Consider the following 21,720-nt stretch of genomic DNA (forward strand, 5'->3'; position numbering starts at 1 on the left):
TAACACCAACACAAATCTTTTTTTGTTTAAAAATGAATAAATAAATTTTGATATTAATTCGTTAGGTTAATTTTGTTTTTGATGGTGTTGCATGACAGAGCAACAGCCACTGTTATGTGTTACCATGGTGAATCTTATGTATTCTTCTAAAAAAAAAGTCTATTAAGTGAAGCATACCTTTTCAGTGACGTTTGAAGCATTTCATCATAATTTCGGAAAATGTCGCATCATTTGGTGTCTTCACTGCTTCATCTGATACAGAAATAATTTAGATTATATCAAGGACAATTAAGAGAAAATATGTTTCAGTTATTGAAGAGATGCGGTTCTTACTGTTGTCTGTAGTCGTAACCTCTGTGTAAATTGTGTTCTTACTGTTGTCTGTAGTCATAACCTCTGTGTAAATTGTGTTCTCACTGTTGTCTGTAGTCATAACCTCTGCGTAAATTGTGTTCTCACTGTTGTCTGTAGTCATAACTTCTTTGTAAATTGTGTTCTTACTGTTGTCTGTAGTCATAACTTCTTCGTAAATTGCGTTCTCACTGTTGTCTGTAGTCGTAACCTCTTTGTAAATTGCGTTCTCACTGTTGTCTGTAGTCATTACCTCTTCGTAAATTGCATCACTGGGCTGAGCTGCAGAACAGAGGAAGTCATTCATCAGAGACGCCACTGTGTTCTCACATCATCAAAGATATCTCACTTATAAACAAATATTAATGAACATCATTAAATGTTCCTGTTATATATAAAATCAATAATCCATAAATGTGATCACTTATTATAGAGGAAATAAGATCTTTTAGTGAAACAGTGTAATTATTGTAAAAACTAAATGCTAGTGATTATGTTGGGAATGCACACTGAGCAGCCTGCAGTGGTTTCTGAGAGAGACCCTCAGACCCTGACAGATTCTGGCTTTGATTGGTGTTCTGCTGATTTCCAGTAGAGGGAGACAGAGATCCTGCAGCTCCACAGCAAAAGTAAAAACATACACTATATGGACAAAGGTATTGGGACACACCCCTTTAATCACTGAATTCAGGTGTTTCATTCAGTCCCATTGCCACAGGTTTATAAAGGCAAGCATCTAGCCATGCAGCCTGCCTCTTCAAACATTAGTGAAAGAATGGGTCATCCTAATGGGTCAGCTACTGTTGCAACAAGTCAGTTTGCGAAATTTCTTCCCTCCTAGATATTCCACGATCAACTATGAGTGGTATTGTTGAAAAGTGGAAGCATTGAGGAACCACAGCAACTCAGCCACCAAGTGTCAGACCACGTAAAGTTACAGAGCGTGTTGCTGAGTACTGAGGCGCACAGTACATAAAAGTCACCAACGCTCTGCTGACTCAATAACTGCAGAGTTCAAACCTCCTCTGGCGTCAACATCAGCACAGAAACTGTGTGCTGGGAACTTAATGACATGGGTTTCCATGGCTGAGCAGCTGCACGCAAGCCTTACATCCCCACGCACAATCCCAAGCCTCAGGGGGAGTGGTGTAAAGCACACTGCCACTGGAATCTGGAGCAGTGGAAACATATTCTGTGAAGTGACAAATCACACTTGTCTATCTGGCAGTCTGATGGATGAGTCTGGGTTTGGCGAATGCCAGGAGAACGTTACCTGTCTTCATTGTGCCAACTGTAAAGTTTGGTGGAGGAGGGATTATGCTATGGGGTTGTTTTTCAGGGGTGGGCCTAGACCCCTTAGTTCCAGTGAAGGGAAATCTTAATGCTTAAGCATAGCAAGATATTTTGGACAATTGTACGCTTCTAACTTTGTGGGAACAGTTTGGGGAAGGCCCTTTTCTGTTCATGCATGACTGAGCCCCAGTGCTCAAAGCAGTCCATAAAGGTGTGGCTGGGTGAGTTTGGTGTAGAAGAGCTTGACTGGCCCTCACAGAGCCCTGACCTCAACCCCATTGAACACCTTTGGGATGAACTAGAATGGAGACTGCAAGCCAGGCCCTCTCGTCCAACATCAGTGTCTGACCTCACAAATTCTTTTCTGGGTGAATGGGCAAAAATTCCCACAGACACACTCAAAAATCTTGTAGAAAGCTTCCCGGAAGAGTGAAAGCTGTTATAGCTGCAAAGTGGGGGCCAACTTATATTAATATATAACATATTAACATATTAATGCCTATGGATTTAGAATGAATGTCATAAAAGCTCCTGTAGGTGTAATGTGTAGGTGTCCCAATACTGTTGTCCATGTAATGTAGCGTACATGCTTTTTCACTTACATGCATTTGCTGAAAGAAAAATAAATAAGATGCAAGAGAAAAGCAAACTGGACTCTGTCAGCAACAGAACATAGATTATAGCTCACAGAAATCTCTCTTTAGTCAGCTGCATAAACTGATACCAGAGAGACAAAATATGTTTTCAAACCTTTGTTCTTCTTGCAATAGCAAATCAGGCCCAGTATGATAATGAGGAACAAGGTTAAACTCAGTCCCACTGACACTCCTACTGTTACACCAGTAGATCCAGGACCTGAAGCTGGAAAAAGAAAGCCATGAATCATTACAATTTCTAAACTGCTATGAGTTACAGAATGAATCAAATAACATTGAACTGTGTTCTCACCTCTGACTGAGAGCCAGCTCTTTGGTGACTCTCCTTTCTCTGGGTGTTTACAGTGGTAGAGACCTTCATCTGACTTTGAGACAGTATGGATGATCATCTCTCCTGTAGTCTGGTTCTGGAGCACTGATCCATCTTTATAGAAATCAGCTGTGAGGTTTGAGGGCTTTGTGGAGCGAAATAAACAGCGGAGAGTCAGAGAATCTCCCTCAGACACAGGATGGACAGGACTGTCCAGAATCACATCACCATCTGTAGGAGAGTATAAGTGAACAAAAGTGAAGTCACACCTTCCAAGGTTTACATTTTAACAAGTAATTTGACCTTTAGGGGGGGTTTTGTAGAGCAGGGGTGGCGCCACACCTCCAAAAATGGTGGGCCAAAACTTCTTATTTCTAAAATAACAACAACAACACCAACAACAATAATAATAATAATAATAATAATAATAATAATAAATCTATTGATGAACAGGGTCAGTGTTTCTTTGACCCTGTGCACCACTGGGTTCAGCCTCAGACTGTCAACTCTGCTAGCCAGCATCTCTGTAGAACATCAGGCTGTTTTCAAACCCAATTAATTTTCTAAACTCTGCACCAGTTTTGCAGGGAAGCAAGTGCTGTAACTCTCTCATTTGCCACCATGAAAACAGACAATAGAGAGGGTGATAGTCTCATAGTCTATTTTCAGCAGTAGTAATAAACCTTACTCGACATCAGGCTCTTTATGACTGCTTCATCAATTTGAATATAATTAATCAGGTCACTGATGCTTTGCCAAAAGTATGCTCCTCAATACATGAGCTAATATCAAACACATCTTTATTGTTCTTCTGCTGTTATCAACAGAAGCTCGAGGTACAGGAACGGTGTTTAATTTCTTCTTGAATTAGTTGAATTAGGGCAGGCCTGAACGTGGATTTTCACATGCTAAAACAGACCAAACTAAAGAGAAAGTTTGACAGGCCCGCACCAACCACGGTGGCTCTGAAAGCAATCTTAGTTTATTGGTAGCTTTTTACCAGATCCACAAACTCATGAAGGCTTTGCTGTCTGAGAAATGTCCCACGTCTCAGTTGAAATGGAGATTCTGATTGGTTTTGCCACTGAATTTGAATCCTTGTCTGTTTGTGCTGGACAGCACTCAGTGCAGTTTAAGGACAGTTAGGTTGTTATTTTTTTGAAAAAATCCTGTAATTTACTAAGAACCCAAAAGAACTAAACTATGTTTTGAAAAGAAATAATGAAAAATAAACTCCGATGGGACGCCATGTAACTATTTAGATATTTTATCATAGAGTTCATTAATAAGTGCATTCCATATAGACCTTCAGGTAATGATTGTTCACAATATTATTTGTAGATGTTTTATTGATATAGTCCCTTTTTTACAGCGAAAACTGCTAAACAAAAGAACAAAAAACCTAACAGGGAAAAATATAAAACAGAAAAATACAATATTTAAAAAACACAATAAAAAAGAGTAAAAAACCAGTCTGATCAATTCAGTTCTAGAAGTGTGGTATTCTTGAGTAAAAGATGTTTTCAGTCAGGTAAGCTAAACCAAGCTATTAATGAGCTAATGGAGTCCCAGATTTACTGAGGAAATGCATTCGGGAGCAGTGGCACCAAATGATAAAGAATAATGAATAAAGCAATGAGCAACCAGTTAAAAACCAGCTACTGGCTTGTTAAGACTTGATAAGAGCATTATATGGTCATTATAACATTATAACATCCTTCTATACTGAAGTGTTACTTAATATAAAAGTATTTAACATTTTAGTAATCAATTCAATAATTAAACAGCTTTCAAAAAAAAATCTGTAGTCCTTTATATAGGACCGTATATAGAGACTCACTGTGCACTGTGATGTTGAGAGGATCACTTCCTCCTCCAGATTCAGACTGACACCAGTAAACTCCAGTGAGGGATGTGTAGAGGGAGCTGATGTTGCATGTAGATCCTGTAACTGATGAACAATTAGACGCCTCCCCACTGTGTGTGTATCGTCTCACTCTCCATCCAGTAGAGTCACTCTGTCCCTCACAGCTCAGTGAGAGAGAGCCAGCACTAAAGTGTTGAGTTCTGCTGGGACTGATGATCAGAGAGACTGGAGGAGATGAACCTGAACATGCACACAAGATACACATGTAGCATGTTGATAATGCTAAATACTAACATAACTGAATGGGTTTGATAAATACAGCATATATATATATATATATATTATATATATATATATATACTATTTATTTCTATATTTCCTCACCAGTGATCCATAGTGTCTGTGCAGTGCTGTACTGTGTCTGATAGGCTGGTTCTCCTCTCTCTGCTCTGCACACATAAACTCCTGTGTGATTTAGAGCAGCAGGACTGAGAGTGTAGGAGCCTCCAGTTTCTCTTCTGCTGTCTGACAGGAGCTCTACATGATACAGAACATTGCCATGAACGTCTCTTATTTGTTGTAAGCCTTGTCTGTAGAGAACAGCTCTGTACCAGCTGAATGTCCAGCCTGTAGAGGAGCCTGTAACCTCACAGCTTAGAGTCACTGAGTCTCCTTCAGTCAGCCAGCTCTGTGGAGACACACTTAATACTGCCTGAGCTACATCTGACAGAGAGAACATGGAGAATATAATAGACTAAATCAAGTTTATACACAGTGATAAGATCATTACATACAGTATAATTAATGAGAATATTAAAACAAATCCACAGACTCACCAGACACAGTCAGTGTAACAGCATCACTGATCTCTGAGCTCTGAGAGTCATGTTTTCTTTCTCCTCTGCAGGTGTATTTACCACCGTTAGACTCTGTAACAGAGCTGATTGTGAACTCTTGTGTTCTTCTGTTTGAGGACAAACGGTCATCTTTATACCAGCTGTAAGTCCACTCAGTGTCTCCTCCTGCCTGTACGTCACATCTCAGAGTGACCGCCTCTCCTTTAAACACCTGTTTATCAGGCTTTATGGACACCACAGCTTTAGTGCTGTCTGTAAGAAAATCACAGTTCCCAACACTGTTATTAAATGAGAGTCAATGTTCTGAGATTGAATAATGAATTTTGCTCATTATTTGATGCACCATACTGTGCAAATGTCAGATACCACCCCTCCATTTATTTATTACGTTTTTCATTTTATAGCATCAAGACAAAAGCAAAATACATGTAATTAACAGACAATTACACAGAGAACTCAAGAACTAAGTATAATATCAGAATGTTCAGTATTTAGAGTGTCCAGCCTTTGCTTTCCATGTTTTCAGGAAACTTGCTTTCTGTTGTTCAAAGAAATCTGCAGATGTATTTTTCCACACTTCCAGTGTTCAGTCTAAGAAGTTGGTTGGATTTTCTTCTTCTGACGATCCAGGTAATGGCAAACACATTCAGTGATGTTGAGTTCTGGACTCTGGGATGACCAGTCCGTTATTCTGAGAACACTAGCAGCATCTCTGTTTGATAAGTGCATATTTTTTTCTGTGGGTACTGTGTGATTTTGGTTGTTATCTTCCTGTAATATTATTTTCTTCTCAATGAAATATTATTTCTGAGGGTACTGTATGATGTGTTTAAATTTCTTATTATTTATTAGCATTTATGATGTCTTCAACCAAAAACAATTCACCGGCTCCAGAGGTTTTACATTCCCAATTGTGCACTGATCCTCCACCATACTTGACTGACGGATGTTTCAAAGACTCTTTGATTAAAAATTTAAAGTTAACACACCATAAAACCTTACCAATGCCCTAGTGCACACTTCTTTTTTTTTCATGTCCTTTTCCTAGTAACAGCGTCTTGATAGTTGTACATCCTTTCAGACACACAGTGTTGAGTTGTCTTCTCACAGTTGAAGGATAACCAGAAACATAGATTTTTTCATATGTGAAGCAAAACTGGGGCTTGATTTTCTCTCACAGGTGAAAGCTTTAAGTACTGATTATCTGATGGTGACAGATTTGGTGGTCTGTTAGATTATGCATGGTGTCCCATTTTCTTTTGATCTTTAAAAAAAGTTTTAACCTTCAGTTTTGGAAACTCTTGTTTTGTGTTTATTTTCTTTGACTCTCTCTTTTGAAAGTGTATGATCTTATAACTAATCTTCATGTCCCAAGTTTTCAGTATTTTCAGTATTTTACAAAAATACTGCATTGGTCATGGTGACATCACTTTGCTTTCAGTCATGGGAAAACTGTGATAACGCACAGCCTCCTGTAGTAGATTCCTTTAGAATATCACAAGGCATTGATAACACCAATTTATTATTAATAAATTTAGTATTGGTAATATTATTGTTACCAATTACAATTATTTTCCCAATCAGTGACTTTTGTTTACATTTTATGGGCTGTTGTGAAATATGTCAGTGTGAACACTAAGCAGTCCAGAGCTAAAGTGGAACAATATATCATTTCTGCTTTGGAAGAAAGTGGAACAATTGTAATATAAATTATTTAATCTTATTTATGCTGATAAAATTCAGAACTACACAGTATCACTCACAAAAATCTCCTACTCACCAGTAACATTTACCCAGAGTGCATCACTGTAGTGTGTGTAGTAGACTGGGTTTCCTCTGCCAGCTCTGCACCAGTACTGACCTCCATCAGAGAGACTAACTGAGCTGATGGTGTAGACGTTGGTGATGGTCTCCTTCTCAGAGTTCTGTGTGTGTTTGGACCAGTAAAACGTCCATCCAGCAGACTGAGGGAGTTTACAGTACAGAGTCACTGTGTTTCCTGTCAGTAAAGGTCTGTTATGGTTTAAGGTGATTGTAGGTCTGACTTTTACAAAGTTCAGTTGAGAGAATTTAGAAAATCAGCTTTATGTTATTTGTGTAACTTTAATGTTGGTTTAATGTTTAAGGAAACAGATAGTAGAGTTAACTCACTATGAGACATACGAGTGAAACATATCCAACAAGACTGCAATCTTTCTAATGTAGTATATATATCATTATTAATATCTAAATATATTATCAATTTATTAACTTCACCCTCACATGATACCTCCACACTCTTGTTTCAGTCATCATTACAGAGGAAACAGATCGGAGTAGATCAAAAGAAAAGCCCTACTATCGTCTGTATGATTGACCCACCTCTCAAACAGTTACAAGTATTGCTGAATGTTCATTCTTCCATCAAATGAAAGGGTACACACTAACAGAATTATTCAGAACAAACCTACACCGAAGCAGTTGTGTTTTGGATGATGGTATTCTGATAAACGAGCACCAGACCAGCATAAACCAGCTTAGACCAGTGTGGAAGTCATGCTGGTCTTAATTTTTTTTAGTTTATTTGTGTTTTTAGAGCTCAGTGTTAATACCATTAACAGACAGACTCATGCTGGCTCTTGGTTTAGCTAAACCTTATGTAGGTTACTGTATTTGCTAAAAAATCATTTTAATATGACAAAAACATGTTATAAAGCAATATTAAGGTCAATTAGCTGCTGATAGTAAGCTTGATAAATCAGTCAGAACTGTATGGTGAAACTGTATGGTGCTCACATTTGTGATTAAAACGTGTAAAACAAATATTAACACAATCATACATATGACACCCTTGTATTGTTTCTTTAATGTGTATAAGTTCTCTTCAGCATTTAACAGTGCTATGATTAGCTTTAGTGTTAGCTTCAGCACTCATTTGAAGAGGTAGCTTTTTTTTTAATAATAAATGTTTTCAGAGCTACTCTTCTGTGTGCTTCTAAATTTTCCTTCATATTACTGAACTTTTTAGTCTTTTACAAGATAGCTTTGCGCTGAGAGTTTGTTAAATGTAGGAACAAGTAATATTAGAGGTGGGGCTTTCTCTAACTTTTGCTGTCAGTCAATTAGTGCAGACCTTGAGGAGTTCTCTTAGATCATTTTTAAAATCATGTATATTATCAGATATGGTGACACATACATAAAGTGATAGACCAGTGAGAGACCACCCTTCATCTATTTTCCAATAATGGCTATTGACTATATTTGTTCATATTTTTAAAAGATATTTTTGAGGATTAGATTTAAGATAATCCACCTGCATAAGAAAAGGGGAAAGTCAAAGAAAATATGTGAAAAAACAAGAGCTTCCAAAGCTGGAGTTATATATTATATATACTAAAAATAAGAGAAAATGGGACTCCGAACAAACAGTGCAGGACCTAGTAGACCACCAAAACTGTCTCTATCAGATGAAGAGTACTTAAAGCTTTCATCTTTGAGATCTAAAAAAAAGCACAGTTTCTGCCCATCTTTCCACTGTGAGAAGACAACTCAACACTCTGAGTCTGAAAGGATGTGTAGCCGTCAAGAAGCTGTTATCGAGAAAAGGACATTTGCACATCAAACAAAGAAGTTGCTGGTGTTCTCAGAGCAATGAACTGACCACGCCAGAGTCCAGACCTCAACATTATTCGGATTGTAAGAAGCAGAAAATCTTCTAAGACCTCGTCCACATGTATCTGGACACATTGTTTTCCTCTGTGTTCTGTCCATCCACATGAAAATGGTGTTTCGATCCCTAAAAAGGGAGGTTCTAAAAGTTCACTCAAGGGTGGAGGTTATTGAAATCTCCTATTCATTGTTTTCATGGACGGGCAAATCACAGCTTTTTTGAAAACACTGACATCACACCATTACCTTGCACATGGCTGTAGCTGTTTTCATTTACTGAGCATCCACAGCGCTGTCTAAAATACAGCTGATTACTGGTATTTTTGGGGCCCATAAGTGGCACTTACAATAAAACACACGCAGCAGATTAATAAATATCCACTGTATTATTCTACAACAGTAACTTAAGAAGAAAATAGTAAACATGGTATCTGTTTAGCGAGGATTAGCTAGCTAGGCAGCTGCTCTCAGGCTGAAGTTGAGTTATGGAGAGCGGAGATCTTGGAGGGTTTTTTGTGGAGGTGTGTTTAACAGCTGATAATAATGCTGTTCTCTTAGTTCATTTGAAAATAAATCAGGATGACCATTTGGATAAAGTTCCCTACGTGTGCTGGTAACATTCTCCTCTCTTTTTCTCCACTAACCTGGATGTCTCTGAACTCGTCTGTAGTGTTTTTGAGGCTGGGAGCTGCTCTGTTGGCTCTGTTTTGATTGATGAATCTGTTTAATGTAACTGGGCTTTTTTATTAGCTAATACACTCAATTTATTTCTACTCTGTAATGTAATTAAAGATAAAGTAGTTTAAGTAGTTAGTTTAGTAATAAACATGTATTCTAATACAGTAATGAGAGTAAATGTAATGTTTTCCTTTTCTGTATTTTACACAGATTTAAACTCGACTGTTCTCAAACGAAGTGAAAGAAAACCTACAGCTTGTTGTTGTGTGGTTGCTTACATTGCCATGGCTATGCCACAGTCTCTGAAATGTCCACACTTTTCTGAGTTTTTTGAGATTTTCTCTACATTTGAATTACAGAGTTTTTAAGTCTGACTTTAGTTAATGACAAATATAATTTTTTAACATTTGCAGTGGAGTATACATATGTACATATATATATATATATATATATATATATATATATATATATATATATATATGTATATTTTATGTTGTGATTGCTGATATACAAAAAAGTAATGACTCTAGTTTTCCATTAAACTATCAAACTATCGTCTTATCGTCGTGTTATCATCGTGTTCAGTTATTGAGTCGGTGTTGTGTTGTTTTTGTGTTCTTCTGTGGACGGAGAGGTTTTTAAAAACAACGTTGGTGGGGAGAGTATTATTTGGAAAATGGAGAAAAAACACTATGTCTGCAAAAATATACATGTAGGTTAATCAATCCTGATCAACACTGAACTTTTGATATACTGAAAACTGGAAAGTATAATAAAGGCAAAATGGGGGCTCAGTAACTACTGAATTTGAGAATACATATTGTTATTGAGGCTTCAGTGTAATTTTCTGTTACATACATGCTTTTTCCCCCCAGCACAGATAAATGAATAGCTTCTAGGCCTACTTTATAGCTGTGTTAACATTTGTAATGCACTTTAAACTCTTAATGGGAGAAATAAAATGAGAAAGACGCCACACTCACCTGATACAGTCAGTGTAACAGCTTCACTGGTGTGTGTGTATATTCGGCCTGTTGACTGTGTTCCCTTACAGGTATAAACACCTGCATGAGTCTGATTAACAATAGAGATTTCATATTTCTTCCTTTTAGCGTCTCTGAGAAGATTATTATTCTTATACCATTCATAATTCCAGTCATCTCCACTTTCTATTTCACATGTCAGAGTGACTCTCTCTCTGATGAACACATGATCAGCTGGCTGGACTTTCACTGTAGCTTTTGGTCTCTCTGTTCAAAGATAACAAACACTTTCAAAACTTATTCACTCTCAGCATGCATGACAGTTCTTAACAAGATTTACTCTCTGTTAGTTTACAGAGAGAATTTTATTCCAGATGTGTTTTCAAGTCGATCACTACTGCTCTGCTGCATCTTTCACTTTCTGGCTGTGGACAGACACCAACATTTCAGACAAAAGCCAACTATTGCCTTCAGCTGATGTTGCCAGTGTTTATGAGATGAGCTAAATGAACTCAATAAATCTTCTAAGATCAATTTTTAAAGAAAATTTTGCTGATCATCTGTCACTTCTTTAGTTTGTACAGTTAGATGATTTTTCATAGCAGTTCTGCACGTCTGCATGTTTAACTGTTAAAGCTATACTATGTAAGTATGGGGGATTTGGAGACCTCTTTGGTGAAAAGGTGTAATTGCATGCAATGTGCAGAATAATATTTTATAATCACAGTTGTGCTGTGGACCCCCTGAGTAAATGAATCTGATGACTCTGTGCTCTTTGAAAGAGCATTCAAGGAAAACTCAGTTAGAACTTGGTGACAGACGTGTCTTCTGAGGATGTGAGTGAATGATCTACAACTGTGATCATATCTTCCCCTGTATAGTGTTATTTTTGCATTTGAGGCCTAAACGTCAAGTCGGACCTTCTTTTTGAGACTGTTTGGGATGTTAATACCTCAAGATGAATGACATGGTCGGAAAAAAAAAGTTCTGACCCCTCTAACTTGTAGGCTTTACTGGGTGACTCATTTTAGTGTGTTTTTGTCCTGCTACTTCTTTCAATTTTAATAAAAAATCTTACAAAGTGCAGCTTTAGTGATGAAAATTATGTGAATAAGACGCCACACTCACCTGATACAGTCAGTGTAACAGCTTCACTGGTGTGTGTGTATATTCGGCCTGTTGACTGTGTTCCCTTACAGGTATAAACACCAGCATGAGACTGATCAACATTAGAGATTTCATATTTCTTCCTTTTAGCATCTCTGAGAAGATTATTATTCTTATACCATTCATAATTCCAGTAATCTCCACTTTCTATTTCACATGTCAGAGTGACTCTCTCTCTGATGAACACATGATCAGCTGGCTGGACTTTCACTGTAGCTTTTGGTCTCTCTGTTCAAAGATGGTAAATACATTCAAAACTTATACACTCTCTCTGAACATGCAGGACAGTGTTCAACAAGATTTACTCTCTAATAGTTTACAGAGAGAATTTTATTCCAGATGTGTGTTCAAGTCGATCACTACTGCTCTGCTGCATCTTTCACTTTCTGGCTGTGGACAGACACCAACATTTCAGACAAAAGCCAACTATTGCCTTCAGCTGATGTTGCCAGTGTTTATGAGATGAGCTAAATGAACTCAATAAATCTTCTAAGATCAATTTTTAAAGAAAATTTTGCTGATCATCTGTCACTTCTTTAGTTTGTACAGTTAGATGATTTTTCATAGCAGTTCTGCACGTCTGCATGTTTAACTGTTAAAGCTATACTATGTAAGTATGGGGGATTTGGAGACCTCTTTGGTGAAAAGGTGTAATTGCATGCAATGTGCAGAATAATATTTTATAATCACAGTTGTGCTGTGGACCCCCTGAGTAAATGAATCTGATGACTCTGTGCTCTTTGAAAGAGCATTCAAGGAGAACTCAGTCAGAACTTGGTGACAGACGTGTCTTCTGAGGATGTGAGTGAATGATCTACAACTGTGATCATATCTTCCCCTGTATAGTGTTATTTTTGCATTTGAGGCCTAAACGTCAAGTCGGACCTTCTTTTTGAGACTGTTTGGGATGTTAATACCTCAAGATGAATGACATGGTCGGAAAAAAAAGTTCTGACCCCTCTAACTTGTAGGCTTTACTGGGTGACTCATTTTAGTGTGTTTTTGTCCTGCTACTTCTTTCAATTTTAATAAAAAATCTTACAAAGTGCAGCTTTAGTGATGAAAATTATGTGAATAAGATGCCACACTCACCTGATACAGTCAGTGTAACAGCTTCATTGGTGTGTGTGTATATTCGGCCTGTTGACTGTGTTCCCTTACAGGTATAAACTCCTGCATGAGACTGATCAACATTAGAGATTTCATATTTCTTCCTTTTAGCATCTCTGAGAAGATTATTATTCTTATACCATTCATAATTCCAGTCATCTCCACTTTCTATTTCACATGTCAGAGTGACTCTCTCTCTGATGAACACATGATCAGCTGGCTGGACTTTCACTGTAGCTTTTGGTCTCTCTGTTCAAAGATGGTAAATACATTCAAAACTTATACACTCTCTCTGAACATGCAGGACAGTGTTCAACAAGATTTACTCTCTAATAGTTTACAGAGAGAATTTTATTCCAGATGTGTGTTCAAGTCGATCACTACTGCTCTGCTGCATCTTTCACTTTCTGGCTGTGGACAGACACCAACATTTCAGACAAACGCCAACTACTGCCATCAGCTGATGTTGCCAGTTTTTATGAGATGAGCTATATGAACTCAATAAATCTTCTAAGATAATTTTTTAAAGAGAATTTTGCTGATCATCGTCTGTCACTTTTTTAGTTTGTACAGTTAGATGATTTTTCATAGCAGTTATGCACGTCTGCATGTTTAACTGTTAAAGCTATATTATGTAAGTATGGGGGATTTGGAGACCTCTTTGGTGAAAAGGTGTAATTGCATGCAATGTGCAGAATAATATTTTATAATCACAGTTGTGCTGTGGACCCCCTGAGTAAATGAATCTGATGACTCTGTGCTCTTTGAAAGAGCATTCAAGGAGAACTCAGTCAGAACTTGGTGACAGACGTGTCTTCTGAGGATGTGAGTGAATGATCTACTACTATGATCATATCTTCCCCTGTATAGTTTTATTTTTGCATTTGTGGCCTAACCGTCAAGTCGGACCTTCTTTTTGAGACAGTTTGGGATGTTAATACCTCAAGATGAATGACATGGTCCAAAAAAAAAGTTCTGACCCCTCTAACTTGTAGGCTTTACTGGGTGTCTCATTTTAGTGTGTTTTTTCCTGCTACTTCTTTCAATTTTAATAAAAAATCTTGCAAAGTGCAGCTTTAGTGATGAAAATTATGTGAATAAGACGCCACACTCACCTGATACAGTCAGTGTAACAGCTTCACTGGTGTGTGTGTATATTCGGCCTGTTGACTGTGTTCCCTTACAGGTATAAACACCTGCATGAGACTGATCAACATTAGAGATTTCATATTTCTTCCTTTTAGCATCTCTGAGAAGATTATTATTCTTATACCATTCATAATTCCAGTCATCTCCACTTTCTATTTCACATGTCAGAGTGACTCTCTCTCTGATGAACACATGATCAGCTGGCTGGACTTTCACTGTAGCTTTTGGTCTCTCTGTTCAAAGATTACAAATACTTTTAAAACTTATTCACTCTCTCTGAACATGCATGACAGTATTCAAAAACATTCACCCTCTATTAGTTTGCATACAGAGTTTTACTCCAGATGTGTTTTGAAGTCGATCAGTCCTACTCTTCTGCATCCTCAACTTTCTTGTTGTGGACAAACCTTCACAAACTATTCACAAAAGCCAACTATTCCCATCAGATGGTGTTATCATTGCCTACGAGATGCGCTACATGAACTAATACAGTGAGCTGGATATCTTCAGCTTTTTGTGCTGAATTCAGATGCAATTCAGATCCGTTTTGAATGGTTATATATGAAACTGGCAATTGAGCCTAAACACAGAGTATCTCTGTAGTAAAAAACACAGAATGTGTGTCTCCTTCATGCAAATGTATTTGAGGGAGTCACGCAAAACCTAGGAGGATTGTGCAAAGAATTCAGTGGAGATGTTGGAAGTACAGCTGATTATATATTAGACCTTATTTACTAAAGTATGAGCAACTTGCCGCAGACAATTTTACATGGATTTTTCTCCACCTTCTAAAACCAGACATAGATTTGTAATGAAGTTTCAAAACATGGCTAAGTGTGGCTAAAAGCAGATGTAGGATGTAGAGACATGCAGACGACTCTGGGGGAAATGTGTAATTGCATAAAATGTGCAGAAGAATATTTTGTAACACCAGTTGTGTTTTAGCTCCCCTCACTGGATGAATCTGATGACTGCAAGCCTGTTAAACAAGTATTCAAAGAGAACTCAGTCTGAACTTGGTGAAGGACGTATCTGCCGCGGAAGTAAATGATTGATCTACTGTTGTCCATAACTTCATCAGTGCAATGTTAATTTTGCACATAAGACATAAGCATCAAGCTGATCCTTCTTTTTGAGCCTGTGCATGTGACAGTAATACATAGAGATGCAGTGGTTCAAAAAACCCTGCAAAATCTGACCTGACTGGTCTGATTTTGAAAGCATGTTCTTCCCTCCTGCTACTTCTTTTAATAAAACATCTCACATATTGAAGCCTTTATAATAGAAAATAGTATGAAAGATGCTACACTTACCTGATACAGTCAGTGTAACAGCTTCACTGGTGTGTGTGTGTATTCGGCCTGTTGACTGTGTTCCCTTACAGGTATAAACACCTGCATGAGACTGATCAACATTAGAGATTTCATATTCCTTCCTTTGAGCATCTCTGAGAAGATTATTATTCTTATACCATTCATAATTCCAGTCATCTCCACTTTCTATTTCACATGTCAGAGTGACTCTCTCTCTGATGGACACATGATCAGCTGGCTGGACTTTCACTGTAGCTTTTGGTCTCTCTGTTCAAAGAAAATAAATTCCACTTTTAACTTTTAAAACTTAAATACTCTCTGTAAAACCTCAAAATACTGTTTCATTGTTAATATCTTACTATTCAGGAAGTAAGCAGGGAATGAATAGTGCTGTATAACATGTAAGCAATTTGGTTGCCTTAAAGTTTTGAGTTTATTGAATTTCACATAATACGTAAAACACATATTATTGTTCTCTTAACTCACTATTGGAAGTTTACTTAATGCAAAATTTGAAGGTGACCAGGTTACTTACTTTGATTCATTTTTATTGAATCATTTTTGACAGTGTGTAGTGTATTCCAACACCTTTAAAATACACCACAGTGTATGAATATAAAGGACTATAGCCTCTATTATTATTCACAGAAACAGGTATCCTCAGAGGAGGTGGGAGGCACCACAACACTGTACTGAATGGTGTCCCTCGAGTGCTAATGCACATCTTCATAGTGTAAACCAATTTGCACATCAGCCTATAAATGGGACAATTTCTAAAATACTAGTTTTCAGTAAACCAGTCTGCTTAGCTCTCATCTCCTCTTGAGGTCATGGTCAAGGGAAGAGATGGCTCAGAGAAATATAAGGCTGTTTATGTTGCCTTTGGGAAAGTTCTTCTAAATATTACCATATGATTGTGTAATTACTATATATTAGATGATGAATGAGGTTTTACTGTCTTGTGTTAGGAGTTAAACATGTTCTAGAACAACAAAGTGAAACACAAAGTGATAACTCATTACTAATGAATTTGTTTTTATGTTTTTATATAGAAGATAATAATAAAAAGTAAAGGAATTATAAAGTAAAACATAAAATAAAAATCTCCAATGGAAATACTCTGTATGAATAAAATATTAATGAAAAACATTTAGTGAGACTAATTAAGTTGTTTCTTGAGTCCTTTTTTATTCGTGTACAATCAAATTTTGAAAATATTCCTGAGTTGGCTATATCATTAAAAATAACACACCCAAACAAAATGAAATGTGTTTTGTACTAAAGGAGGAAGGTCTGAGACCCAAGACTGATCACAGAATGTTCTGCTGTTGCATTAATTACACATCTTTCTGAGTCGTATCTAAGACACAAAGTTTCACTGCTCATTAGTTTTGTTCACATGAGCTACATTAACTAGCTGACATGCACTCTAACTGAACATAAGCAGCAGCTTTAGGTTTAATAAAGCACTAATGTGTTTGTTCTTCTACAAAACATTGTAAAAGAGCACTGTACCTACTTAGCTAGTTAGCAAGTCAGCTAACTGTGTCTCTACATTAATGTTGTTGTAGTTCTGGAGTTTAATAAAACAGTCCTTCATCTACATCAGGGGTCTCACAGTAGTGGCCCAAGGGTCTGCATTGGCCTGATTCATTCAGAATAACATAGCGGTAAATACAGCGTGTCAGAATTAAAATGTGATAAGAATTATAAATGAATCCACTGAGAGCTCAGAATTAACTGCTTTGCATTCCTGGCTCTTTACTGAAAAACTCACTTTTAGCAGAAATGCCAGTTCTGTCATAATAAGAGTCCCATGCAATTCTGCTGTAAAATGTAAGTTTATTTAATTCAATTGAACACTAACTGTTTAGTTCAATACTACTACTACTACTACAACTAATAATAATAACAATAATAACAGTGGTAAGACCAAGACGAGACTAAGGCCAGCCCACTGACATTTAGCAGTTCATTGTAAATTCCTTATCAAGCCATCATGGAAAGGATCAATTAGATTAGTGGTCTCCGCCCCTCGTCCTGGAGAGTTTCTTCCTGCAGAGTTTAGTTCAAACCTGTATCCAATAAGCTGCCCTGACCCTTACTTAACTCTACTACATCTGATCCAGCCAATCAGGGACTTGAGAAGAGGTTGATTAGCTGGATCAGGTGCAGCAAATTGTGGTTGGAACTGGGCTCTGCAGGAAGTTAGTTCTGTAGTACCAGGGCTGGAGACCACTGAATTAGATTCTCAAGCAACAGCGAACAGATTTTATTTAGGCTCAGCAAGTCAAGCCACAAACCAAACTGGTGAAGATGGTCATTGTATTCTTCTTCTTCTTATTATTATTATTATTATGTCCATATTTTAAATCTGACATGCTGTATGTATCACTGTGTTGTAAATGAATCAGGCTCATGGCAGTTCCAATATAGAGACACAGTTAGCTGACTTGCTAACTAATCTTAACTGTAGGCACGGTGTGTTTTTTACGATGTTGCTTTTACTGTAATGCATGTTAGTGCATTATTAAACCTAAAGCTGCTGCTTTGGTTCAAACCTAAAGAGTGCATGCTAGCTGGTTTATTTAGCTACTAAACAAAACTAATGTGCAAACCTTTGTATCTTAAATATTAAAGCAAAAGATGTGTAAATAATGTACTTGCAGAACACTGTGATCAGTTTAGGTCTCAGACCTTCCTTTGGTTAAAATTTGATTTCACGTTTATTTGCTGTTTTAATTTCAATGACATTGTCGATTCAGAAATATTCTCAAATTTTCAGTGTAATTAAATAAAAAATAACTCAACAACTTATTTACACTTCTTTTTTAAAATTGTCTTTATTAGTATTTTATTTGTACTACAGTAAGTCTTTTCACTGGAGATTTTCATTTACATCTGTTTTACTTTATAATACTGTCCTGTATCATTAACTCCTAATAAAGGGGGGTAACAACTTGCTCATTATCTAACATACAGTAATTACATAATTATGTGGTAATATTTGGAGGAACTTTCCATGAGCCATCTCTTTGATTGACCCTGCTCTCAAGGGGACTTTAAAGGATGACTACTGTTGAGAAGAAGCAAGACTGACCCACAGCTCCTACAGAAAAAATGGTGTTTTCTATTCTGAAGATGAGAGGTAGACAGACTGGTCTACTGAATACTGTAGTATTTTAGAAACTGTCCAATATGTAGACTGAGGTGCAAATTGGTTAACACTGCCATGAGCTGTTTAAAGTTTCTGATAAAACAAACACGAGAGACAGCAGTCAGTACAGTGTGGTGTGGTTCCTCCCACCTCCTCTGAGGATACCTGTTTCTATAAGTAATAATAGAGGATATAAAACCTTTATATTTTAGATTTAGCACACTGTGTAGTGTATTTCAATACTTTTAGAAGTGTTACAATACACTACATCAGTTAGTAGTTCAGCAGGAGTCCTGTTAGGCTCTATTTGGTATTGAACAGTTACTGTTAATCAGTAATGAATGAGTAGTTATTCTAAGAAACCACATTTACTCAGTAGTTTTCTAGGAGAATATAAGACTTAGTAGTTATTGTTTAGGTAATAGTGAGCTACTCTGATCATTAGTTCATTAACCTACTGTGTAATTAACTATAACCTACTGTGTAATTAACTAGTACTCCTTGGTGCTAAGTAATATTTACTTAACTGTTAATGCAGCACTATTCATTCATCCCTGCTTAGTTCCTGAATAGTTAGCTATTAACTGCAAAACAGTATTGTAAACTGTTACACCCACTCTGTCTGAACATGCCTGACAGTACATAAAAACATTCACTCTCTATTAGTTTACAGAGAGAATTTTAGTCCAGATGTGTTTTTATATTGATCACTGCTGCTCTTCTACATCTTCTACTTTCTGACTGTGGACAAACTAAATGTTTCACATAAAAATCAACAACTGCCATCAGATGATGCTGCCAGTGTTTATGAGATGACCTGCATAAAGTATGAAAGATACTGCATGTACTCAGTCTTTTTTGCTTAGTTCGGATAATGTATGAAACTGGTGCAAAGGCCTAAATAAGGGGTTTTTGTGGTTTGCACATGGGAAAACACAGCACATGTCCTTTTCTCATGCAGTTATATAAAACTTAGGGGGACTGTGCAAAAATGGGGTGGAGATTGCATATTCTGTGCAGCCGGGCCTGGATAATCAAGTTATGGGTCCCTGGGCACCAGAGGTGGCAGAAGTACACAAGTTCCTTATTTAAGTAAAAATCCTAGTAATCTAGTAAAAAGAATTAAGTAAAAGTTGAAGTATGACACATTTACTCAAGTAGAAGTATAAATGCTCCTAAATGTACTTAAAGTAAAAAAGTACAAGTATTTTTAAAAAATCATTACCAATTCAATTATTGTTATTGAGGGTTAGAGGCACACATCCATGAAACTGAGCATACATAATGATCATAATGGTTTATACTAGAACTGCAGGCATCATCCATAAAAAAAAAAATCACTTGTCTAGAGAATCCGAACAGATGTCCTTTACAAGAATTTGAGATGGACATTTTGGAATCTCAACAAAGAAAAACTGTTGATTTTAGTCAATACTGTAGTCAGTCTTATACTTAATACTGAACACCCAATCAGATAATTCCCTTAAGTAAGGCCATAGTGTGACCCCAAACTCTACACACACACAACACAAAACAAAACACACTAATGTCCTGCAATGTCATTACATCAGGCTATAGACTGTCAGCAGTGCAGTCATCACCCTACATATTCCAACACTTCCACCCTGAAACAAAACAACAGCAACCAATCAGAAACCTGGATTTACAGAAACAACCAACGCTGCAGCACTTTCACTATAAAGCATGCTTACTGCAGACACAACATCTGCCTGGAGAAGACAACAAGATAAAGCCAGACAGTTAAACTTACAAACTTAAAACCCAATAATTACTGAAACCAAAAACACAGATTATTGCCACAGCGGGCAAACATGAAAGTTTGTATAGAATAGAATAGAATAGAATAAAATAGAATAGAATAGAACAGAAAAGTTAAATCCAGCAGCTGGTGTGTGAAAATGGGGAAATACAACACAGCAAAACCTAATAATTGTAGACAAAATCACCAATATTGCCACAGTGGATATGAAACATGTTTATGGTCTATTAATGGTCTTAGCTGTGATGACTTGATGCACTGAAGTAATGTCAGATTTGCTTTGACATTTCCACTAAGCCCATGTAGTAAAAGCTTATGTAGTAAAAGAGCACAACATTTGTACAAAATTCACATAAAACCAACCACAACAAAGTTTTTTTTTTTACGTTTTTGGCTTTGGACCATAAGAAAACCAGTTAATCTTTTAAAGCAACTGGATCTTAAAATTCAGTCACTGGTGCGCTGATAATGAACTGACAGAATGAAGCAAATGTATTAAACTCAGTAGAGCTGTCTGTTGTCAGCCAGCGGCAGATTGGATAATATTGTGGGCAGAATCACACAGTCGTGTTAATCATTCAAAGCTGCAGTCAATTTATTCAAATTTCCGTTCCACCTTGTAAAATCTTGCAGTTGCACGCTATCATTTGTCCAGGCATCTGAATGTAACTGCTGTGTCATTTAAGGTGGAACAGGAACTGAAGCTTCTCTCCAGCTTCATCAAAGCTCCATCTTCTGTACGAGTCTCAGTAACAATCAGCAAACCGGGGATGTATCACTTGAACCCCTAAATTACTACAGAAATACACTTAAATGTAATAGTTTGAGCGCTCTTGTGCTTACATGCGTGAGTTTATACATTAGCTCACAGTAAGTGGCCCACCGGGAATTCTCCCGACTCTCTCCATCACCCACTCCGGCACTGAGTAAAGCCATGGTTGCAGTTTGTTTTCAGATGCATTGTCAGTGTCTACTAGCTCAGTGTCATTGTTTTATTTCTTTCTTTATTACTTTTCCCACATGATTACTGCTGGGCTGAAAGGGTGAAAGTAGCCAATCACAGATTCACTTCACTCCCCCTCCTCCACAGAATTCCGATTTGTGTGTCATTAGGTACCTGAATACACAACTCCATTTCCTAAAACAATGGCACGCTGTGCAGAATGTAAATAAAGATATGCAATGATATGCAAATCATGTAAACCATATTTTTAAAGGAAAGTACTACAAAGACAACATATAAAATGTGCAGAATGTGGTTTGGCATTGTCTTGCTGAAATTAGCAAGGCCTTCCCTGAAAAAGTCACTGTCTGGATAACAGCATATGTTGCCGAAACATGTATATATCGTTCAGCATTAGTGGTGCATTCACAGATGTGCATGTCACCTATGCCATGTGC

General features: G+C 37.1%; 1 protein-coding gene across 1 annotated transcript; it reads right to left on the reverse strand.

Moving 5' to 3' along the window:
* Window positions 1–240: 240 nt before the first annotated feature.
* On the reverse strand, window positions 241–14,150 carry LOC118814054 (Fc receptor-like protein 3; the record flags this gene model as incomplete). The annotated part of the gene is made up of 9 exons (XM_036579720.1): window positions 241–252; window positions 353–633; window positions 2,395–2,505; window positions 2,545–2,841; window positions 4,451–4,717; window positions 4,862–5,200; window positions 5,314–5,586; window positions 7,115–7,378; window positions 14,030–14,150. Coding segments are annotated over 9 exons (1,965 nt in total), but the record flags the coding sequence as incomplete, so codon positions are not given.
* Window positions 14,151–21,720: the final 7,570 nt, after the last annotated feature.

This window comes from Colossoma macropomum, unplaced genomic scaffold (assembly GCF_904425465.1).
Source record: "Colossoma macropomum unplaced genomic scaffold, Colossoma_macropomum, whole genome shotgun sequence".
Classification (NCBI taxonomy): Eukaryota; Metazoa; Chordata; class Actinopteri; order Characiformes; family Serrasalmidae; genus Colossoma; species Colossoma macropomum.